General features: G+C 39.3%; 2 protein-coding genes and 1 long non-coding RNA gene across 3 annotated transcripts in view; 2 read left to right on the top strand and 1 right to left on the bottom strand.

Moving 5' to 3' along the window:
• The window catches only part of LOC148879219 (ARM repeat superfamily protein), a 129,608-nt gene extending 121,929 nt beyond the window's left edge, over nucleotides 1-7,679 (top strand). The window contains exons 35-42 of the mRNA XM_088974156.1: nucleotides 15-138; nucleotides 293-414; nucleotides 662-1,116; nucleotides 5,283-5,607; nucleotides 6,033-6,130; nucleotides 6,660-6,784; nucleotides 6,903-7,098; nucleotides 7,226-7,679. Of these exons, the coding sequence (XP_088830282.1) occupies nucleotides 15-138; nucleotides 293-414; nucleotides 662-1,116; nucleotides 5,283-5,607; nucleotides 6,033-6,130; nucleotides 6,660-6,784; nucleotides 6,903-7,098; nucleotides 7,226-7,313 (1,533 nt within the window). The 3' untranslated portion in view covers nucleotides 7,314-7,679. The remainder of the gene's footprint in view (nucleotides 1-14; nucleotides 139-292; nucleotides 415-661; nucleotides 1,117-5,282; nucleotides 5,608-6,032; nucleotides 6,131-6,659; nucleotides 6,785-6,902; nucleotides 7,099-7,225) is intronic.
• A 4,594-nt stretch (nucleotides 7,680-12,273) lies between these two features.
• Nucleotides 12,274-16,938, top strand: LOC148879218 (uncharacterized). Its single transcript, XR_016104147.1, has 2 exons — nucleotides 12,274-12,575; nucleotides 12,687-16,938. It is a non-coding gene; the product is annotated as an uncharacterized LOC148879218 (long non-coding RNA).
• Nucleotides 16,939-17,424: 486 nt separating this feature from the next.
• LOC148879217 (late embryogenesis abundant protein D-34-like) lies at nucleotides 17,425-18,825 on the bottom strand. Its single transcript, XM_088960694.1, has 3 exons — nucleotides 18,386-18,825; nucleotides 17,958-18,251; nucleotides 17,425-17,818 (listed from the first exon to the last, which is right to left on the bottom strand). The coding sequence occupies exons 1-3, from the start codon at nucleotides 18,707-18,709 to the stop codon at nucleotides 17,660-17,662; spliced, it is 777 nt and encodes a 258-aa protein (XP_088816820.1). The 5' UTR covers nucleotides 18,710-18,825; the 3' UTR covers nucleotides 17,425-17,659.
• Between the last annotated feature and the right edge of the window lie 998 nt (nucleotides 18,826-19,823).

Here is a 19,823-nt window from a genome sequence, read left to right as displayed (position 1 = left end):
ATTGCCTGAATCAGGGAAACTTGCCAATGCCTTACCTGAAGTCTGTGGTTGATGTTTATAAGTTTGTTCTTCAAAGCTCTCCAAATTATAGTGGAAATGCAGCGGACAAGGTGAAGCAGGAAATTCTGCATGGTCTTGGTAATGTACCAGTAACTGAGTCCTTCCAATTTTATTTGTCATAATGTCATCATCTTTTGTTAAATGGCCCATGATTTTATCAGCAAGATGTGGACCGACACAGTAGGCAACTTTATTCCCCATGTATTTATATACTAAACTAAATATTTGGCAGGTGAACTATATGTACAGGCTCAGAATATGTTTGACGATGGAATGTATAGACTGTTGCTAGAAATCATACTTTTAGCTGTCAAACAGCCCAAGAGTGTCACTGATAATGTGGAAGCAGAAATTGTAAGTCAATTCTCTTGTGTCATTTTTCCCATTCTTCCTGCTTTTATTTTTTCCTTTTAACTTTCATGTGGAATTTGCTGCTACTTGTATCGCATTAATGTTTACGTTTTGCACCTTGAATGTGGTGCTTTAGAGTGTTTCTATTTGTCTGGAAAATTTATGTATGCCTACTACATAATGTACCTAGTGTCTTCAGGCTATCCTTTACAAAGGAACTTTTATGCCTAACTGGGACCATTTCCTCCAGGGACATGTTCCACCAGTTCAGCGTACCATGCTGGAAATTCTACCACAGCTTCGTCCACCTGAGCACCTCCCTTCAATGTGGTCACATTTTCTATCTGAGCTTTTGAATTACCTTCCTGGATTTGAATCTCCTTCACAAAAAGATGGTGATACAGAACAAGCCGGCAGCAATGATCATCACCCAGAAATTGTAGGAATGACACCTCAACTGGATGTCAATTCTGTTTCAAACAAAGACAGTATTGAAGATTCAAAAAATGTTCCCATAGAAAATCAGAATACGATGAATTCTGGTGTTCCTAATGATTCTGATTCCGCAATTAAGGATATAGTGGCAAGCATGCAAAGTTATATATTTGGGGAAAAGCTTATCCCAGTACTGGTAGACCTTTTTCTTTTGACTCCTGCTGTAGAAAAATACAAGATGTTTCCTGAAATTATTCAAGGTCTTGGAAGGTAAGTTTGTTGTAACCTTGACTTAATCTTTCAATATTCATCTGACATTTGGTTCTATATGTCAGATTGGCTGATATGCCAGTATTAACCTATACTATAAAACAATTACAACATTGTGGTGTAATTTTTAACAGCCTGTTTTATCTGTGTTTGACTTGTTTCTGAAACTATCCTGTTGACAACTCTAATTATGTATCTCCACCCCCACAGACATTATCACAAGAGAAGTATACATGCCACCAAACTTGGCATAATAAATGATATAAGATCTTGATAGAGTAGACTTGAAATCAAGATTCACATAGCTGGCCCCAAATGGTTGGGGTAATTCTTTGTTAAGTTAGATCAATTCCTCATCCTGATTTGTCATTTAAATGTTTTTTGCTCAAATAGAAAATATTGAAAAAAAAAAGAAATTTTTGAAGAAATTTTTTTTTGTTCTTTAGGTAGTATTTGAGTTGAAGGAGTCTAACCTTTATATGTTTCTTACAAAGGGTGAGAGAGAGAGAGAGAGAGAGAGATGAACATGGGTAAACTGATCATTTTGCCTCTTTTTGCTGAATGTCATGCAAATTTAGGATCAACAATCTGCATGGACTATTAAAGAAGCTGATCAAATCATTATGCTACCCTGGTTTTAGATGATTTTTAGAGAACTAATTGAAGGTTAGTGCTCAAGGAAAGACCAAAGGAGTATTAAATATTTACATGAAAATCAAGAAAAGAGAATTTTTTGTTTAGCACTATTGGGTTAAACCAGCAGTGATGGTCATTTTATCCTCTTTGAATCACAATAGAGCAATGTTTTAAAAGATGGAGGCATGACGTGAGGCGTTCCACTACCTAGAGGCGTGAGGTGTAGTTCAAAACGTAAGAGGCATAAGCCTCCTTAAGAGGAGGGGGGTCAGGAGGAAAAAGGACGAGGAAGGGGAGGACGAAGAAGAGGAAGGGGGATACTATTTTTTCTTTATTTTTAATAAAAATATTTTATATTAAGAAGAATAAAGGTGCATAGCACTAGTTGAAAGGGGGGAGGGGGGTCTTGTCGAAGCAGAGGCGAGCGGGGGGCGAAGCCCCCAACCGAAGGGGCCGGGGGCAGACCACTTTCTTTCCCCTTATCTTTTCTTCCCTTCCCTTTCCTTTTCCTTTTCTTTCCTTTTCTCTTTTCTTTTCTTCTCTTTCTTTTTCCTTCCCTTCCCTTTCTTTTCTTTTCCTTTCCTTTCCTTTTTTTTTTCTTTTTTCTTTTTTTTCTGTCTTTTTATACAAGGTGTGCATGAGGCGTATGCCTCCAGCACGCCTCATGAAAAAAGTGTATGAGGCATACACCTCTTGTGTCTGAGGCATACACCTCAGAGGTGTTAGTGCCTCTGGCATACGCCTCAGGGTGTTTTGGGAGCGCCTCTTCTGGAAGCACGCCTCCAGGCATACGCCTCCCATGCCTTTTAAAACACTGCAATAGAGTGGATTATTTTGGTTTTATGGAGTTCTTGGATTTCTAGAGTACTCCCTATTTCTCAAGTTTCCACTAGTCCCTAGTCCCTATTAGGAGTGATCTCTTATACCCTATGTTTGGGGTTGTAGTTGTGTACTTGTATCTTAGAAACTAGGGTCATTTACTTAGATACTGCTTATGGTTTCACATATTTACTATAGAGAAACCCTAGATACAAACCTTTTTGTACACAATGATCAGAACTGGAGCTTCTTAGTCAGTAACCAGAAATAAAACAAGAAGATAGAAGAAAAAGGAGAAGTTCGACTCATTGAAGTTGGATTATTACAGCTCTGGTACCATGTTTGCAAACCTGTAACAGAGTTTAGGGCAAGAGAAAGAGAAAATAGAGAAGAGAGAAGAGAGTGAATTGGCGGCAAGTGTGCTCTCATCCGGAATAAAACTAAGACATGAAGAAAAACCATGAATTGGCAGCAAGTACATAAAAAGACTGATGTGCCCCTGATTACTAAAGGACACTCAGACACAAAATAAAAGAACTAATTCAAGCCTAATAACTTCAGGCCCATTACAGGAATAAAACTAAGACGTGAAGAAGAAGAGGCCCACAACTAATCACCCATTACAACCACCTAGGTAATGCATTTTGTTTAAACAAAAATCATGAATCCTAGGGTAATTCTCTAGGTTCTATAGCAACCACCAACCATTTTTCATTAATAAGTATCTATAATATTCATATAAAAGTATAAACTTCATATTAAAACATAGAAAATTGATAAATCCATGAGAAGAAAAAGAAGAAAGGAAAGAAAATTCAGAAAATACTTGTTATTGTCCTAGGAGATGATGATGATGATGAATGTGTTGATTGGACAAAATTTTATGTTCTTCTATGATTATTGGTTCAGGTTTTGAAGTCTTTTTGAGGGTTACACCCATATCTCTGTTGATTGAACCCTAGCAATAAGAAAATAATAAAACAAAACTAGTATATAATGTCTATTTTATTATATAATCTAAAAAAATAAAGACCGTAGTTATACAGGTATTTCATAGGGGCATGAACAAAATAGATACATGAGTAAGTGAGGTGACTCTCCATGGGCACCTTGTTGTCTGGATGTCACCTTAGACAACTATGGGTGTGTGGGATGGCAGTCATCTTGATGGATGAGGATGCCCAGAAGTTTAAGATTACCTCAATGAATGCTTCTAATTTTGTTGCCATTGGAACAGGAGGCATTGAGGATTCTAAAGGATGGTCATTGGACTTAATGATTTATGGCTAGTGACTTTGGATAGGAAGCTGCTACCCTAGTATCTCCAGCAACATGGAAGATGAACTGGAGGTTTCATAATGTTAGATTAGGGATTTTGGGCTACTATTGCATCTTGCAACAGGAAGATCATTGAGATGGTGGGTGACATGTGGGGGATTCATTCAAGTAAATGATGTGAATATTGAAAAGGACAGTTGTGAGTGGGTACAAATGGAAGTAAGCTGGAAAGGCTCAGTGCCAGCATTGATAAACATTGTACTGGGGGCATAATATATATGATTATGATATGGCTGGAGTTCTTACTAGGAATTTTTCAAGTGCTGGAGAACTTAAGGAGAAAAGAGACTATCAGCACACACGAGGATGTTAAGATTTTACAGGAAACCAATGGCAGTAGTGGGGCTGTGCATAAAATCAGCTTCAAGTAATTCTTTTAGTTGTTTGTTGCTGGTATTAAACCAAGAAAAAAGCTGGCACCATGGTAGATGGTGTGGTTGAAGAAATAGGTTCAAGGAAGTCGTAAACAAAACCAAAGAACATTGTGGATGGGAGGATAAAGAGCCGATGTTGTTGGAGCAGGATATTTCATCTACATCAGAGGCAAATTTGGATTGAGACCCAACATCCATGAACCAAATGGGGCAGTCAAGCTCTGATCAAATTGATCCTAGTCATCCACGTGATGCACATGAGGTGATAGGATCTGCAATCCCAGGAAGGACAAGATTTGAATTTCAAAAGGTCTCCTAGGACACCTTAAAGGAAATAATAAAAGGAGGTTTTAGTTGTCTTTTTTAGGGAATGAGTTGGTGACTACATTCTTCAAGTCAGGGAGTCAACCAAATCTACCAGATAATTCCTAAGTAGAGCTGAAAATCATATTTGATTGTCCAAATTTGAATTTGAGTTAGATCCCAGGATCGATTTCAGATCCACTCAAATCCAATTCGATATAATTTGGTTTGATTTAAATATAATGCTCATATGTACTTAAAATTCATATTGTATCTATTAGAAAAGTTAGTTTGAATGTTGTGCTTTTACTGAATGGTCTTTGGTTCAAGTTTCATGCAAGTATTTTTCAATTCATTTTGCTCATGAAATACAATATCAAAGTCATTGCTAGTTCATTTTAATAATAATATATGATATTTTGATCATTTTTAGTTTAATTTATTTATACTATTCATTATATTAGAAGAGAATGGAGATTCTTAGCTTAGTTAAACAATGCACAGTTAAATCATGATTGTAGGTGATGCTTTTAGATAAGGTTCATATCGACAATTGTCTTTTCCTGGTTGATATAACCAATGACTTTCATGAAGGTTCTGGATTGGCAACTACTGTTCTTGCTTGTAGTCCTAGGTAAAAAAGCTTGGATGATGTTGCTACATGTGGAATGTTAACGAGAACGAAATTTTTTTAAGGTGTATGACAACAAGAAGAGATAACCCTGATTGCACACTTTGGAGATTAGCTGTTGAAGGCTTCAACCGTATTCTTATTGAAGATGTCATCAGGGAAAGCATGGATTTTGGTCCAGATTCAGATATAATTCAACCTCTTAGAATACGTCTCTGGAAAGAAATTGCTGATGTTTATGAAGTATTCCTCATGGGTTCTTGCGGCCATGCTCTTCCTTCCAACAGTGTCTCACTGGTGGCACTCAAGGCTGATGAATCTCTTGAGATAATCATTTTAAATGTTTTGGGTGACAAGATTCTCAAGACAAAAACTGATGCTCCTACAGATGTAACTTTCTTTCTAGATGAACTGCTGACAGTTATTGTGCCAATGCAATACAAATAATATACTACGACACATGTACATGCAGGGTTTGGTAGCCACCAGCTCATTGACCAACGAGATCTCATGGACCATAACTAAATTATTGGATTGACCACACTTATTTGACCTGGCTTCTATCTTTAACTCTTGCCAGGTTAAGTGAAGTGCCATAAGGAATCCAATGTGTCATATGGTTAAGGTCTCAAGGATCATCCAATTTGAGCTAGGAAACCTCTTAGTCCTTGGTGGTCCAATTAAGTTTACATCCTGGAACCCTGAATGTACACCATGTTTCCTAATATTCCATTTACTAATTGTTTGTTTACCATTAGTAAGACAGTGCTTATTTTCTATTATTCACTTCAAGCATCTTATTTTAACTTGTGCAGATTTTACAACGACTGGTTACCGTTCTGGACCGTTGTGCATCCCGAACATGCTGTTTACCATTACAAACTGTAGGACTTATGCCTCCTCACTGCAGCAGGTTCTCCCTGACTTGCTTACAAAAGTTATTTTCTTTGTGCAGGCAAGTCCTCTTATAGCAAAGATTTATCCCAACCGTTACTTCAGTTTTTTAGTTTGTGAAACGTCGATTTCCATAGATTGCTTTAGCAGGCTACCATGGCTTTTGCCTCAAAGTTTTTATTACTTATTCTTGAATTTGATACTGTAGCTGTAAGACCTATGGTATCAATCCCCTCTGTATTTTTCCCCTTCCTCTTTCTATCTGTTACACTTCCTATAACCTCTTTTCTTTGATGAAAGACTTTTAGGAACTTTAATGAGTGATGGTTTGTACTTGAAATTAGATTTTTTGGAGTTATTCCATCATTAGGTAAGACCATTGACTTCATCTGACCAGCATCTCTCCATTACCAAACCAATGAAGTAGTGGGTGAAACATTTCTTTTTATGCTTCTCCAATCAGAAGCCTGGGTGTTCTTATTATATTTTCAATCTAGTTGCATATTGCATATATTTGGATGGTTATTCTGCTTGTTATGTTTTCACAGTTATAACAGCCAAGCCAATGATTGGAACTCACAGAGATCTGAAGTTAGCAAAATCTCAATCATCGTACTCATAGGCAGATGCCAATACATATTGGACAGGTTCCTGATAGACGAGAATGACTTAGGTACCTTCCTTGTGTAATTTTTTATCTTGTCATTGCTGGTGTTTGGTTCCTAAGGTTTATTTGCATTTTCACCTCCCAAGTTGCTCTTCAGAAGTTTTGAAATACAACTCTTTCACAGGTGAGTCTCCATTGCCAACAGTGAGAGTTGAAGAAGTTATTTACGTCCTCCAAGAGCTGGCACGGCTTGTAATTCATTCTGATACAGTAGATGTTCTTCCACTACAACAGTATTTGAAAGAGGGTCTGACCAGGAATGAGAATCGTGCACATCTGCTTGTTCTGCTTCCATCCTTTTGTGAACTTGTTGTTTCAAGGTTTGAGCAGCACACTTCGAAGTTGTTGAGCAACCACGCTAATCAAATATAAATAATATGGGAAAGATATTAGACTATCATCCTAATGTTTTAATTCTGTCCTTACGTTGTCACTTTTCGTGGGCAGGGAAGCAAGAGTTAGAGAACTCGTCCAAGTGTTGCTCAGACTCATTGCCACGGAGTTAGCACTCCAAAAGGTCAATTTAGACAGTTGACTCGTGGAAGAATGGTATTTTATGAAACCCAATGCCTGTGTGTAGATTATGTTGCCTCTTTGCAGAGGAATTTTTCTAATCCTCAGTTTGATGTGAAGTGTAATTTGTCTGATATTTTGTAAATTAGAAGAGAAATGTAGAAAGTTGGCATGAGGTGTCTGAATTCTCTTGGTGTTTCTTTTTCATTTTTCTATTGTATCCAAGCCGGCGGCCATGTGGATAATGAGGATGAGTTTGTATTAGGCTACTATTAGCTGCTCCCTCTCTCTCTCTCTCTCTCTCTCTCTCTCTCTCTCTCTCTCTCTATTTCAAAACAAACATTCCTAACTTCCTATCAATTACATGGAACACATGTTCTTAGCTACATATTGTATTTCTTGTCTACGAAGTTTAAAATCTAAAATTAGAACGTGTTTTTAAATTTCCCGTTTGATGAGTATGTTTATTGCTGGGGTTAGATGTGTTTCATATAACATACACACTATTCGAACTGTGATCAAAGTGATGTTAGTTTACCTTTCTTACGTTTAAATTTATAATTTGGAACTAAATTCTTTAAAAGTTTTTATCTATCCTTCCTATCTCATTTTTTTTTATTAATTTTCACAATTCGAAACAATGACAAAGGAATCTATTTAGAGGTGTAAATCGGGTCGTGCCACCTACAGGCTGGTATGACAGCACATAGGTTATGGTGGGCATGACGTGATGAGATGGGCTGTGATGGCTTGGGTTCCAAGCAAGATTCAAAGTGTCAACACATATCAGCCCGTATTGGCCAAGGTTCAAAATATCGATATGCCACCAATATTGGCGTATCAGGCGAATCGATACAGCTTTTGGTGCTTTTTTTTTTTGCAATTGGTTCAGGGGAGACGGTTTAGACCTCCTCCACACCCTGAATCAGTCAAACCCCCGATACACCCACTGTAGGGGCGTATCGGTGGGGTCCTGGAACGATACGTATCCGCCGATACGTGTTGATACTTTGAACTTTGGTATTGGTCGATGCATATCGTTTCGAGACCCCTTCGGTACACCCCTACAATGGGTGTATCGGAGGTTTGACCGATTTAGGGGATAGAGGAGACCTAAACCGGCCCCTTGAACTGGTTGTGAAAATAAATAAAAAAGTGGCTCCAAAATGTGTATTGATTCGCCCAATATGCCCTTATTAGCATATCGATATTTTGAACCTTAGTTCCAGGCCCATGGGTTGGTATAGCACAATCGAGCAGGTTGTGTTGCCCACAACTTGCATGTCAACATGGCCCAAAACGTGGAATGGCTTGACATGGCATGGCTTGTGGGCCATAAAGGATCGAGTGTGGCTTGCCTAAGGAAACTAGCCATTGGGAGCTTGCTCCCCTCATGCTTTAATTGTTAGTTTTTGTTTTTTTGTTTTGTTTTTTTTTTTTTGGGGGGGGGGGGGGGTACATAAATACCCTATGTATTTTGGCCAATTGAATTATTTCTAATTCCTATAATTACTCTTATCCCCATCATTTTCATCACACCAATTATTAAACTATCCCATACTCTCATATATTTTTTTCTACTCTTCAATTATCAACTTTATTCAAGTTTCAACAAGAAGGCTTGCTCAATTATCTTAAGTTATCAATTTGGGAGGCTTAGAGGCTTCAATTGTTGAAATTAAGTTGAGATTCTGAATCGGTAATATGGGTAAGTGCAATTAAATTATTTTTTTTACAATTTAAAAAAATGGTTGGTTCTTCCTAAAACCAATTTTTAAACACGTTCAATGTCAATGATGTTCAATTGCAATATAGTGTTAGCATTGATATGGATGTTATTAATATTGCCAGAGTTCCCACCCCTAATACTATTACTAAAGGAAAGAAAAAGAAGGGCAATAAATTGACTAGCCTTGTTTGGGAAGTATTTACCATAGAAGAAGTTAAGGGCAAGGGAAAATGAGTCGTTTACATTGAATGTAGGAGTGACTTTAGTTATAATAGCAAGGGTGGTATTGGCCACTTAGGTAAACATATTCTAAGTCATTAGAGAAGAAGAAAAATATATTATACATAATAATAACCATTTTTATTAGATGAGGATACTAAGCTTGAAATTGTGTTACTAGTCGTTTTATTGATGAAAATGGGCTTTTACAAAAAAGAATTTTAAGTTTTACCAGCTTTGAATGGCCACATATTGGCTTAGCAATTGGTATAAGTATTTTAAATACTTTACATAATTGTGGAATTGAAAATAACTCTTTTCTATTAGTTTTGATGATGCTAGTAAAAATGATGCAGCAATAAATATTTTAAAATCTCAATTAAAATCATGATTAAATGGTAAATTATTTTATATTATGTGTGCATGTCACATCTTAAATTTATGTGTTCAAGATGCTTTAAATATTATTTCTCCTCATATTTTAAAAACTAGAAATTGTATTTTGTATATTAGAAGTTATAGAACAAGAAAACAAGAATTTAAATATTTTTATTAAAATTATGATTTAAAATATACAAATTTTGTATTAGATGTACAACACAGATGGAACTCTACATATTTTATGTTAGAATTTTGTATTTCTTATAAACAAATTCTTACTAATTTTTATAATACAGAATGTCACATGATACTATACTTGAATTTTTGAGTATTTATATAAAATGGCAATTTGTATAAAAGATTTTTTACAAAAATTTTATGATACAACTAATGAATTTTCGAGTGTTTATTATCCAACTAATTGTATTTTAGAGCACAGTTCATGTTAGAATGAGTAAGAAAGGTGGAAGCGGGCCTAATTTTGAACCTAGAGAGTGAATAGAAGAGAATTACTCTTTCAAAGGTATGTCTCCCACCCAAACATGCTCCTAAAATTTCACAAGATTTGCTAAGCAAAGATCATACACAAAAGAATAACATGAATAAATTTCCAAGGAAAAGCTCGCCAAAGTTGATACTCCCACATCCCAACCTTCAATCACTTGTCCGTGTATACTTAAAATTACTTTAGCCCACAACTTATCCATTTCCATTGTCAATCTCCATAACCATTTCTCCAATAAAGCCTAATTTTTCTTTTGTATACCCAATCATAATTCTGAGATCTCTCTTCTCCTCCCTTGATTCCCATAGGAAATCTTTCATTAGTTTCTCCAAAATTGTTCCAATCTAGAAGATAAGGAAATAGGTTTAAGTCTAGAGGCAACATACCCATTGGCAGAGAAAGGTCACAAAGATATAGGCATGTCATGTTTACTAAAGTTCCTCTTTTTTATGTTTATATTTATTTTTGCTTTAGTCGTTCATTTGCAATTCAGACATACTTCTGTCAACACTCAGTGTCTGTTGTTAGAGTTGCATATGAAAATTTGGAGAACATAATTAACTTAACTTTACTTGGCCTTTTCTTGCCTTAGTATGTAGGCCATGATCCATCATCATATATGTTACTTTAGATTAAAGGATTAGTTGAACTAATTTACTCTTGTTTTAGAGATTTAAGTTTGTCTTCCCTGGAATGTTTATTTAGAATTATGACTTCAGGTAAATCTTGGCTTACAGCTCTTTCTCTCCTCCAAGTCCATGATGTGTTCATGAATTATGTTATCTTTTAGGTAAGGAACTCTGCAATTCGGATGCTTTTTCAAACTGTTGGAAGTCATGAATTAGGTTATCTCTTAGGACCGTGTGGGAGGATTGCCGTTGGAATTACGTTTATCCTACATAAGATCGTGTTTCTCACATGGTTAGTTAAATTCTTCCACATTGTGATTCAATCTGATTTTTCTGCTTCTTTTCTCAACGGTTATAAATATTTTTTCATAATTTAAAAGAATTGTTGAAATAATGAAAAACAAATTCAAAAACACTGAAAGAAAATTTATTCTCTATATTGCTTAGTTACAACATTAAATCTTAAAATTAAAAAAGATGATTTAAATGTTTTACTTGAATTATATTGTAAAAATATAAATATTGGAATTGGAAATAAAAAAGAAGAAAATGATTTATTATTTGAAATATACAGTCTATATGAATCTAAGGCAAAGGAAAACTGCAACTTGTATAAATGCAAGTTCCATTTCTGAAAATCTAGTTCTAATAGTAGAAAAGAAAAATTTTGGTCTTTAATAAAAAGCAAAAATCTACTACCACTTCATCAACAAACTTATTTATAGAACTTAATTTTTATTTATAAGCAAATTTTTCTAATTTAGCTTGGTGGAGTATAATATGAAAAAAAAAATTATCCAGTTATTACCATCATGACACGTAATCTACTAACCCCTTGGTGTTTATAATTCCATCAGAGTTTGAATGTAATGTGGGTATTAAAATGCTAAACTATAAAAAAATTATATGAATAATGAAAGTTCAGATATATACATATGCTTAAAAAATTGGTTGAATGTTGAAGATAGATTGAAAATAGAAAAATGCATAATACTTCACCTTATGTTTCACTAGAAACAAATGATCACAAAATCAATGAAATGTAGATAGAACTTAAAAGAAAATTTGTATAACATTTTTAAAATTATTGTAAATTTTGTTTGTAAATTTTATTTAAATTATTTGTTATTTTTTCAATAATGTAATTTTATTTTAAATTTATATGTTGTTTTTATATTATTCCATTTCCAATATTTCATTCATTTATTATTCAAATTCAAATAAAATAAAGGGTAAATACAAAAACCTCCCTTGAAGTTTTTGACAATTATAAAAACCTCCCCTATAGTTTTACTTTAACAAAAATCTCCCCTAAATTTTTTAAAAATTTGACAAAAACCTCCCTTCTATTCGTAAAACATTTACCTATGCATAATTCTTTTACAAAGACCAATTTTACCTTTTGTAAAATGAGCACTGAAATAACTAACCGAAGAATAGTGGCGGATTTCCAAATACCCATTTTACCCTTTTGTAAAATGAGCACTGAAATAACTATTATCCGATGAAGAATAGTGGCGGAGTTGGGTTTGAGCTTGGGAGATGCCTCCAACGCCTTCGCTTTTGCGGACAAGAGTTATGAGGTTAGTGCCAAAGGTCTAGAGTTCTGCATGGGCTTAGGTGTTGGGATTGTTAACAGTAGAGAGGACGAGAAACTAGAAGCTGATGAACGGGATTCTGCTTTAAGGGATGCAGATGAAATGGAGGAGAAAAAGGATTCTACCGATCCGCCTATTTAGCTTGATCTTCTCCCTCCTGGTCCCGTCCCTCGTAACCTGCCTTCTTCTTTGCAGCTATGCTTCCCATGGCCAACTGAAAATGGTAATACCCAATGCGGCCAAGAATCCACTGATATCTCTTTTGTTTTGTTATATTTGTTCTGTTAGGCATCTTCATGTATTATTTGTCTTGATGGGTTTTAGGCTGTCGCAGGTAATTCTGAGGCAGGTTCATCAGGTCACCTAGGGGCAATGGCGAGAGGGTTCGACATCAATTGGTTGCCCGCGGCAGAGGATGTTAATGATGGGGCCGCAGTTTCTTCTCCCAATAGTACCGTTTCTTCGGGAACTGAAGTTGAGGTGGAGAGAGAGTCCTCAAGAGCCAGTGACAAGGAGAACGGCTTGACTAGGAAGAAGCTGAGACTCTCCAAAGAACAATCAGCCTTTCTCGAAGAAAGCTTCAAGGAACATAATACTCTTAACCCGGTAAGTAGAAATCCAGAGAGAGAGAGAGAGAGAGAGAGAGAGAGAGAGAGGGGGGTCTGGATCCCTACATTATTTTCTGACGAAGGGAGGTGGAGGAACTCGGTGATGAGAGTACATTTGGCTCTCCATTGAAATTGTGACATCTGTCACTTCATGTAAATCAATTGTAGCCTCTTGACAGCTGGGCGGTTTGGGCAACTCGGCATAGCTCACCATAGGCAACTCGGCAGAGCTCGCCACAAGCAGTTCGGCATAGCTCCCCCCAAGGCAGTTCGCCACTTGCAGGGTAGCTCGGTATAAAAGAGCAGTTCGGCATATCATAGGAAGATCTCCTGCTTGACAACCGTACCTGACAGATCCGGAGACCTGCGCCCACGTCTCTTGTCAGGCAGAGCCGTGCCTGCCAGCCCTGAGAGCTGTCCCTTGATTGGCAAAGCCGTACTCTGCAACAGCCGTTTGCACCCGCCACCTCAGCTCTGGCAGTAACGGCTGCGACAGAGAAACAGAAGCGATTATGCCTGACTTGACAGAGGCTGTTACGCCTAATTTGACAAGACACCACTATATAAGGACTCCGACCCCCAAAGACAAAGGGGGAAAGAATGAAAAAATGGAGGTAATCCTTGCTCTCTAGCTCTCTCATTCTTCTAATATCATCTTTAAGCTCTCTACAATCAGAATGCTAACTTAGGCATCGAAGAGTCCCCGCCGGGTAAATACCCCCAAGCCCCTAGTTCAGTTCTCACAGGTTCCTCACTTCTCGCCGCCTACAAATAGGAGGAAAGATGGAGTTCTCGTATGTTCCTCAGCTCCCGCCGCCTACAAAGAGGAGGAAAAGATGGAGTTCTCGCAGGTCCCTCAGCTCCCGCCGCCTACAAAGGAGAGGAGATCACCTCATGCAGAGGGTCGTCGGGTTGCGCTACACCAGGGAGCTCCACCATCCTTTGAGTTACAGGCCACCAAGGTAGCTCACCAAGGTAGCTCACCACCAGGGAACTCAGCATAGCTCTCCCCCGGGCAGTTCGCCATTAGGGAGCTCGGCATAGCTCTCCCCCAAGCAGTTAGCCATCAGGGAGCTCGACATAGTTCTCCCCCAAGTGGTTAGCCATTAGGGAGATCGGCATAGCTCTCCCCCAGGCAATTCACCACCAGGGAGCTCCACCATCCTCTCCTGGGAGCAGGTCAAATGATGAGGTACTTAGCCAAAAAAAAAAAATTGGTACGTGACCAGAACCAGTTACATCAATTGGCGTCGTCTGTGGGAACACGCTACAAAAAGCTAAGTTCTCATCCTACAAAAGCTAACTTCTCATCCTATAAAATCTAAGTTCTCATCTTACAAAAGCTAAGTCATCTTCTCTCGAAAAGCTAAGCCCTCACTTTTTAGAAATTGAAGCTCTCGCTTTATAGCTTACATTTTTTATGAATTCAAAGACTATGCAAGGAGCTAACAGACTAAGTAACTTTACTTTCAATTCGGATAAAGCCTCATCAGTCTTCTTCGCAAGGTCCCCCTACAAAGATGAGCTCTTCGTGGCTTCCGTGAGAGTTGGCGGCTAATAGACTACATAGACGCCCTTACTAGTCGAGCCTTCAAAGGCTCCCGTGTGAGCTAGCGACCTAAAGTTAGTAGTGTTGCCCCTGAAGGTCAACCTCCTAGTAGCTTCTTGTAGGAGTGGGTGATCGGCATTACGAACCTGATGCAGCGCAATCACAACTCTAAGGCACCCACCTGGTCAGCTCGGCACCTCACTGGTAGCTCGGCACCTAGTCAGCTCGACACTTCACAGGCAAAGCCTACGGACCACATTATTGCTTAAAAACACAGTCGCCTCTTCGACACGGGCAAAGTAAAAAAAGAGTGAACTACGAGTCGCTCCCAAAGCCTACGGGCCACATTACTGCTTAAAGGCCCAGTCGCCTCTTCGGCACGGGCAAAGTCAAAGAAGAGTGGACTACGAGTCGCTCCCAAAGCCTACGGGATACATTACTACTTAAGACCCGGTCGCCTCTCTGGCATGAGCAAAGTCAAGAAAAGTGGACTACGAGTCGCTACGGGCCACATTATTGCTAAAAACCCAGTCGCTTCATCAGTATGGGCAAAATCAGCAAAAGTGAACTATAAATTGTCCCCAGAGCCTAAGGGCTACACTACTGAACTGGCGGAGACCTCCTCACATTATAGGTAGCTCGCCACTTGTAGGCAGCTCGCCACATACAGGCAGCTCCCGAAGCTTAAGGAATTGGATCAACACTTACTAGCTCGTCGACTTACGGGCCAAAAGAAGAAATCTACTCCCTTCGCTGAGTTGCTCTCAGCTCGGGAGTGGGGGGCAAATGATGAGGGCAGATTTGGCTCTCCAATGAAATTGTGACACTTGGCACCTCATGCAAATCAAGTGCAACCTCTTGACAACTGGGTAGCTTGGGCAACTCAGCATAGCTCGCCACAGGCAGTTTGGTAAAGCTTGCCATAGCTTGCCACAGGTAGCTCGACATAGCTCACCACAAGCAACTCAGAATAGCTCAGGGAGCTCGACATAGCTCCCCCCCAGGCAGCTCACCATATGCAACTCGCCACTTGCAGGGTAGCTCGATATAAAAGAGCAATTCGGCATATCACAGGAAGATCTTCTGCCTGATAACCCTACCTGACAAATCCGGAGACCTACACCCACGTCTCTTGTCAGGCGACGCAGTGCCCGCCAACCCTGAGAGTTGTCCCTTGATTGGCAGAGCCATACTTTGCAACAGCCGCCTACACCCGCCACCTCAGCTCTGACAGTAATGGCTGCAATAGAGAGATAGAGGTGGTTATACCTGACTTTATAGAGGTTGTTACGCCTGATTTGACAGAACACCATTATATAAGGACTCTGACCCCCAAAAATAGGGGGAGAGAATGAAAAAATGGAAGTAATCCCTGCTCTCTAGCTCTCTCATTCCTCTAATATCATCTTCAAGTTCTTTACAATCAAAGTGCTAACTTAGGCATCGGAGAATCCCCGCCGAATAAATAAACCCGGGCCCCCTGGTTTAGTTCTCGCAGGTTCCTCAGCTCCAGCCGCCTACAAAGAGGAGGAAAGATAGAGTTCTCGCAGGTTCCTCAAGCTCCCGCCGCCTACAAAGAGGAGGAAATATAGAGTTCTCGCAGGTTCCTCAAGCTCCCGCCGCCTACAAAGAGGAGGAAAGATAGAGTTCTCGCAGGTTCCTCAAGCTCCCGCCGCCTACAAAGAGGAGGAAATATAGAGTTCTCGCAGGTTCCTCAACTCCCACCGCCTATAAAGGAGAAGAGATCACCTCATGCAGAGGGTCGTCGGGTTACACTACATCAGGGAGCTCCACCATCCTCTGAGTTACAGGCCACCTAAGAGCAGGCAAAATGACGAGTCCACCAAGGTAACTCACCACCAGGGAACTCAGCATAACTCTCCCCCGAGCGGTTCGCCATCAGGGATCTCAACATAACTCTCCCCAGCTCGGCATAACTCTCCCCAACTAAACATAACTCAGGCAACTCGACATAGCTCTCCCTCAGGCAGTTAACCATCAAGGAGCTCGGCATAATTCGGACAACTCAGCATAACTCTCCCCCAGACAATTACCACCAGGAAACTTCACTATTAGATCAAATGACGAGGTACTTAACCAAAAAATAAAAAAAAAAATTGATACGTAACCAGAACCGATTACATCAAGGGGCAAGACCAATTGATACATAACCCAGAACCGATTACATCAAGGGGCAAGACCATTTTGGTTGGTACAAGCAATTCCAGGGGATTCAAAACAGCTAGATTATGTCACAAAGCTCACGTTTGTTGAGTTTGGATCGCCCTTCCGATTCGGCCTCGCTTCGACTTGAAACCCAAGCTCCTCCTTGTGTTAGGATTAGAGTCTTACCCACATGTAGTTTAACCACGTGGCTCAGCTGTTTTTGCAAAGCATGGTTTTCAAAACCAGATCGAACTGGACGGTTGAAAACTTTTTGAAAAAGTGGAAAAAAGGTTTTTCTAGTTATCAGAGAAACTTCAGGGGAGATTCTTATATTGTACCCTAAATTTTCTAATTTTTTCCCAATTAGTTATCTATTTTGTATTATTGTATTTTGTTAAATACTTCGACATTTTCGTTCGGCCCAAGGCTAGCCCAAACCCACGGCACGACCTGTAACCTACCCGACCCAGACCCAGGCCCACGGCATAGCACGGCACGAGCTCGTGCAGGGCCAACTGAAGGTGGGAAATTAGCACATTCAAGAATATCTTTTGCATTCCTTTTTTTTTACTGTTAAAGCATATTTTATATTTTATAAACAAGAAGAACAAAACTTTCTTCTCGTTGAAACCAGCTAAATTAACAAAACACAGCACGCACAAACAAGCATATTTTATATATCATCAGCAACAATCACAGCACACACAAACAGTCAAACACCCCCTTTGACTCGCTAAATTACAATGCCGTTTTAAGCAAATCAACCCAATTCACTAGTACAAGTACTTCATTAAATGCATGCATTTGCAATCTAGTAGAAACTGATTGTAAAACTTATAAGCTCGTTTCAGACATTTTTGACACCTAATGACGCGGTTTTTGTTTTTTTTTTTTGTTTTTACATAATAGACATGAGAGAGAGAGAGAGAGAGGGCAATTACTATGGATATGTACAATACAACGTAAGAGCAATTAAGCACGCTTTTATTTATTTTGGTTGAGACTAGCGGCCGCCACGACGGATGCTGCGACGCCCCCAGGATGGGTGGCCATGTTTATATTATTCCTCAGCTCCGCACCAACCACTCTTTCAGCATCCTCACGCTGTGCCGCTTTGTCACTTGGTAACCTTGCCGTCGCATCCTGCATATATTAATTTGTTCCAAATTAAACAAAAGGAAAATAAGGAATGCCATCACTCCCACTGTGAAACAAATTTCTCGACCAATCAGCCAGAAACAGAATATCTAGATCTAGCTAGGTTTGAATGAATGAATCATACCGTCAGAACATCACCCAGCTTAATCTTATCCTCATCCCGCATGGTCCGTGCATTCATACTCGCTGCAGATTGGGCTGTTGCAGCAATACCTCCTGGTGCGGTAATGTTCTGCCCCGAAGCTCTGGCCTCCGCTGCTTGAATTGCAGCTGCATCACTCTGATCAACTGGCTTGTCACCGGCTGATATCGCAGACGCTTCAAGTGCTTCCCCAATTGTAATTGGGTCGTCGGTATCAACGGCCGACTTCGGAGATCTCATTTGCATAGGAGCAGGTTGCATGTACTGTCCAACTACCTGTAATGATGTAAAGAGAAGCTTCCCTTTTGAGTCAAATAATACTGACTAGTCTACAACAACAACACCACCACCCATTACCCAATATGAATTAATACATCCCATAAAGCAACTTCAAAATTTGAGGTCACAACCTGTCCTCCAACAGATTCCGTTATCACGCGGTTCCCAAGAATATCAGTCTCTTCCACAGTCACACTCTGATTACCGGTGATGTCAGTGGCGTCGTCTTTACTAAACAGACCAGCTCTCTCGTTCTGGGTCGCCGCCGACTGCATCATAGCAGCCGGACCGCCTTTCTGGGTCTGTCCAAGCACCTGATTTTCTGCAGCCTGCATCGTGGCGGCATCTTTGGGTAAAATGGGTTTGTCCGCGAGCTCACCAGAGACCGGGAACACGTCCCCGTATGTGAACGGCTCCTCCTCAGCTTGAGGCCTTTGGGGTTGTTGTTGGCTCATCCTGGGTGACTGGTGTGTGGATTCCGGTGAGAAGCAAACGGTAGCGGTTGAAGCTTGAAGAGACACTGCAACGTACTGATCACGCTGATTCTAAAAATGAGTACAATTATCGATTTGGGTATCTTCGTAGAAGTGTATAAATACATACTCAGGCTTGAGTTGCGTCTCCGTCTCGGTTCTTGAGTGAAACGTGGCCACCATTGAATAGAGATGTTCGCCTGTCATAGAAACCGTGGCAGCTCGTTGGCAGGCTATGTGTATGCTCTCAATCGTTTTTGGACAACATCAAGTTAGATTTTGTAATTCGTTGCCACGAGGTATCAACCGAAAGTAATGTCATGTGACCATGACACAAAAAAGAGGTGCATGTAATGACATGTGGCAATGTTAGGGTTAGATTTGAAAAATATGCAATCCAGATTAACTTTGGGTTGGAATAGGAATAAGGTTTTGGACAATCCAACGATTCCAACCCAACTCATATTCAACGTACATATTTGTATATACAAATATTTTGTTATAGAAAACAATTAAAAGAAGTGCAAAATTTTCAAATAAATGTTGCATACATGGTTTTTAAAACCGAACCGGTCAGCGGTCCGATTACCTGTTCGAATGGTCTCACCGTTCGACCCGAATGTCAGTCCATTCTGACAAAAAAATTAAAAAATTTGAAAAACGGTCAAAATTGTTCAAACGGTTTGGATGGTTTGAATGATTAACCGGTCAGTTCAGCGATTTGCTTATCAAAATCATTAGTTGGGAAAAAAGCGGATTTGAAGAAAATGAAATCGATCAAGTGACCATTTCCGATTTTTCCAGTCCGGTCCAATTTTGAAAACCATGGTTGCATTAGCTTGGACTAGGTTTTCCACACCCAACTTAGATTTAACATATTCATATGTACTGTAAATGTATTTATAGTTACCAAAAAAAATGTATTTATGAGGTAAGACATTTAAGAAAAGTGCAATTAAAATATTTTCAAAATTTAAATATCTTTGCATTTTTTTATAATAGTTGCTTAAATATTTTTTAAAACTAAGGGATTTTTGGACTGCAATCCCCCTCAGAAATCTAATTTGCACCCCTTTTAGTCTAGGGGTGGACTGAA

Source organism: Nelumbo lutea, chromosome 1 (assembly GCF_056320005.1).
Source record: "Nelumbo lutea isolate HS-2025 chromosome 1, American lotus-T2T, whole genome shotgun sequence".
NCBI lineage: Eukaryota > Viridiplantae > Streptophyta > Magnoliopsida > Proteales > Nelumbonaceae > Nelumbo > Nelumbo lutea.
The sequence above is the reverse complement of the archived record's forward strand: the minus strand, read 5'-3'. Positions and strand labels throughout refer to the sequence as shown.

Coding starts and splice junctions, on each gene's coding strand:
- LOC148879217 (XM_088960694.1), bottom strand. CDS start 18,709: ATGAGCCAACAACAACCCCAAAGGCCTCAAGCTGAGGAGGAGCCGTTC. Junction 18,252..18,385: donor CGGAATCTGTTGGAGGACAG/GTTGTGACCTCA, acceptor ACATCATTACAG/GTAGTTGGACAGTACATGCA. Junction 17,819..17,957: donor AGCTGGGTGATGTTCTGACG/GTATGATTCATT, acceptor TAATATATGCAG/GATGCGACGGCAAGGTTACC.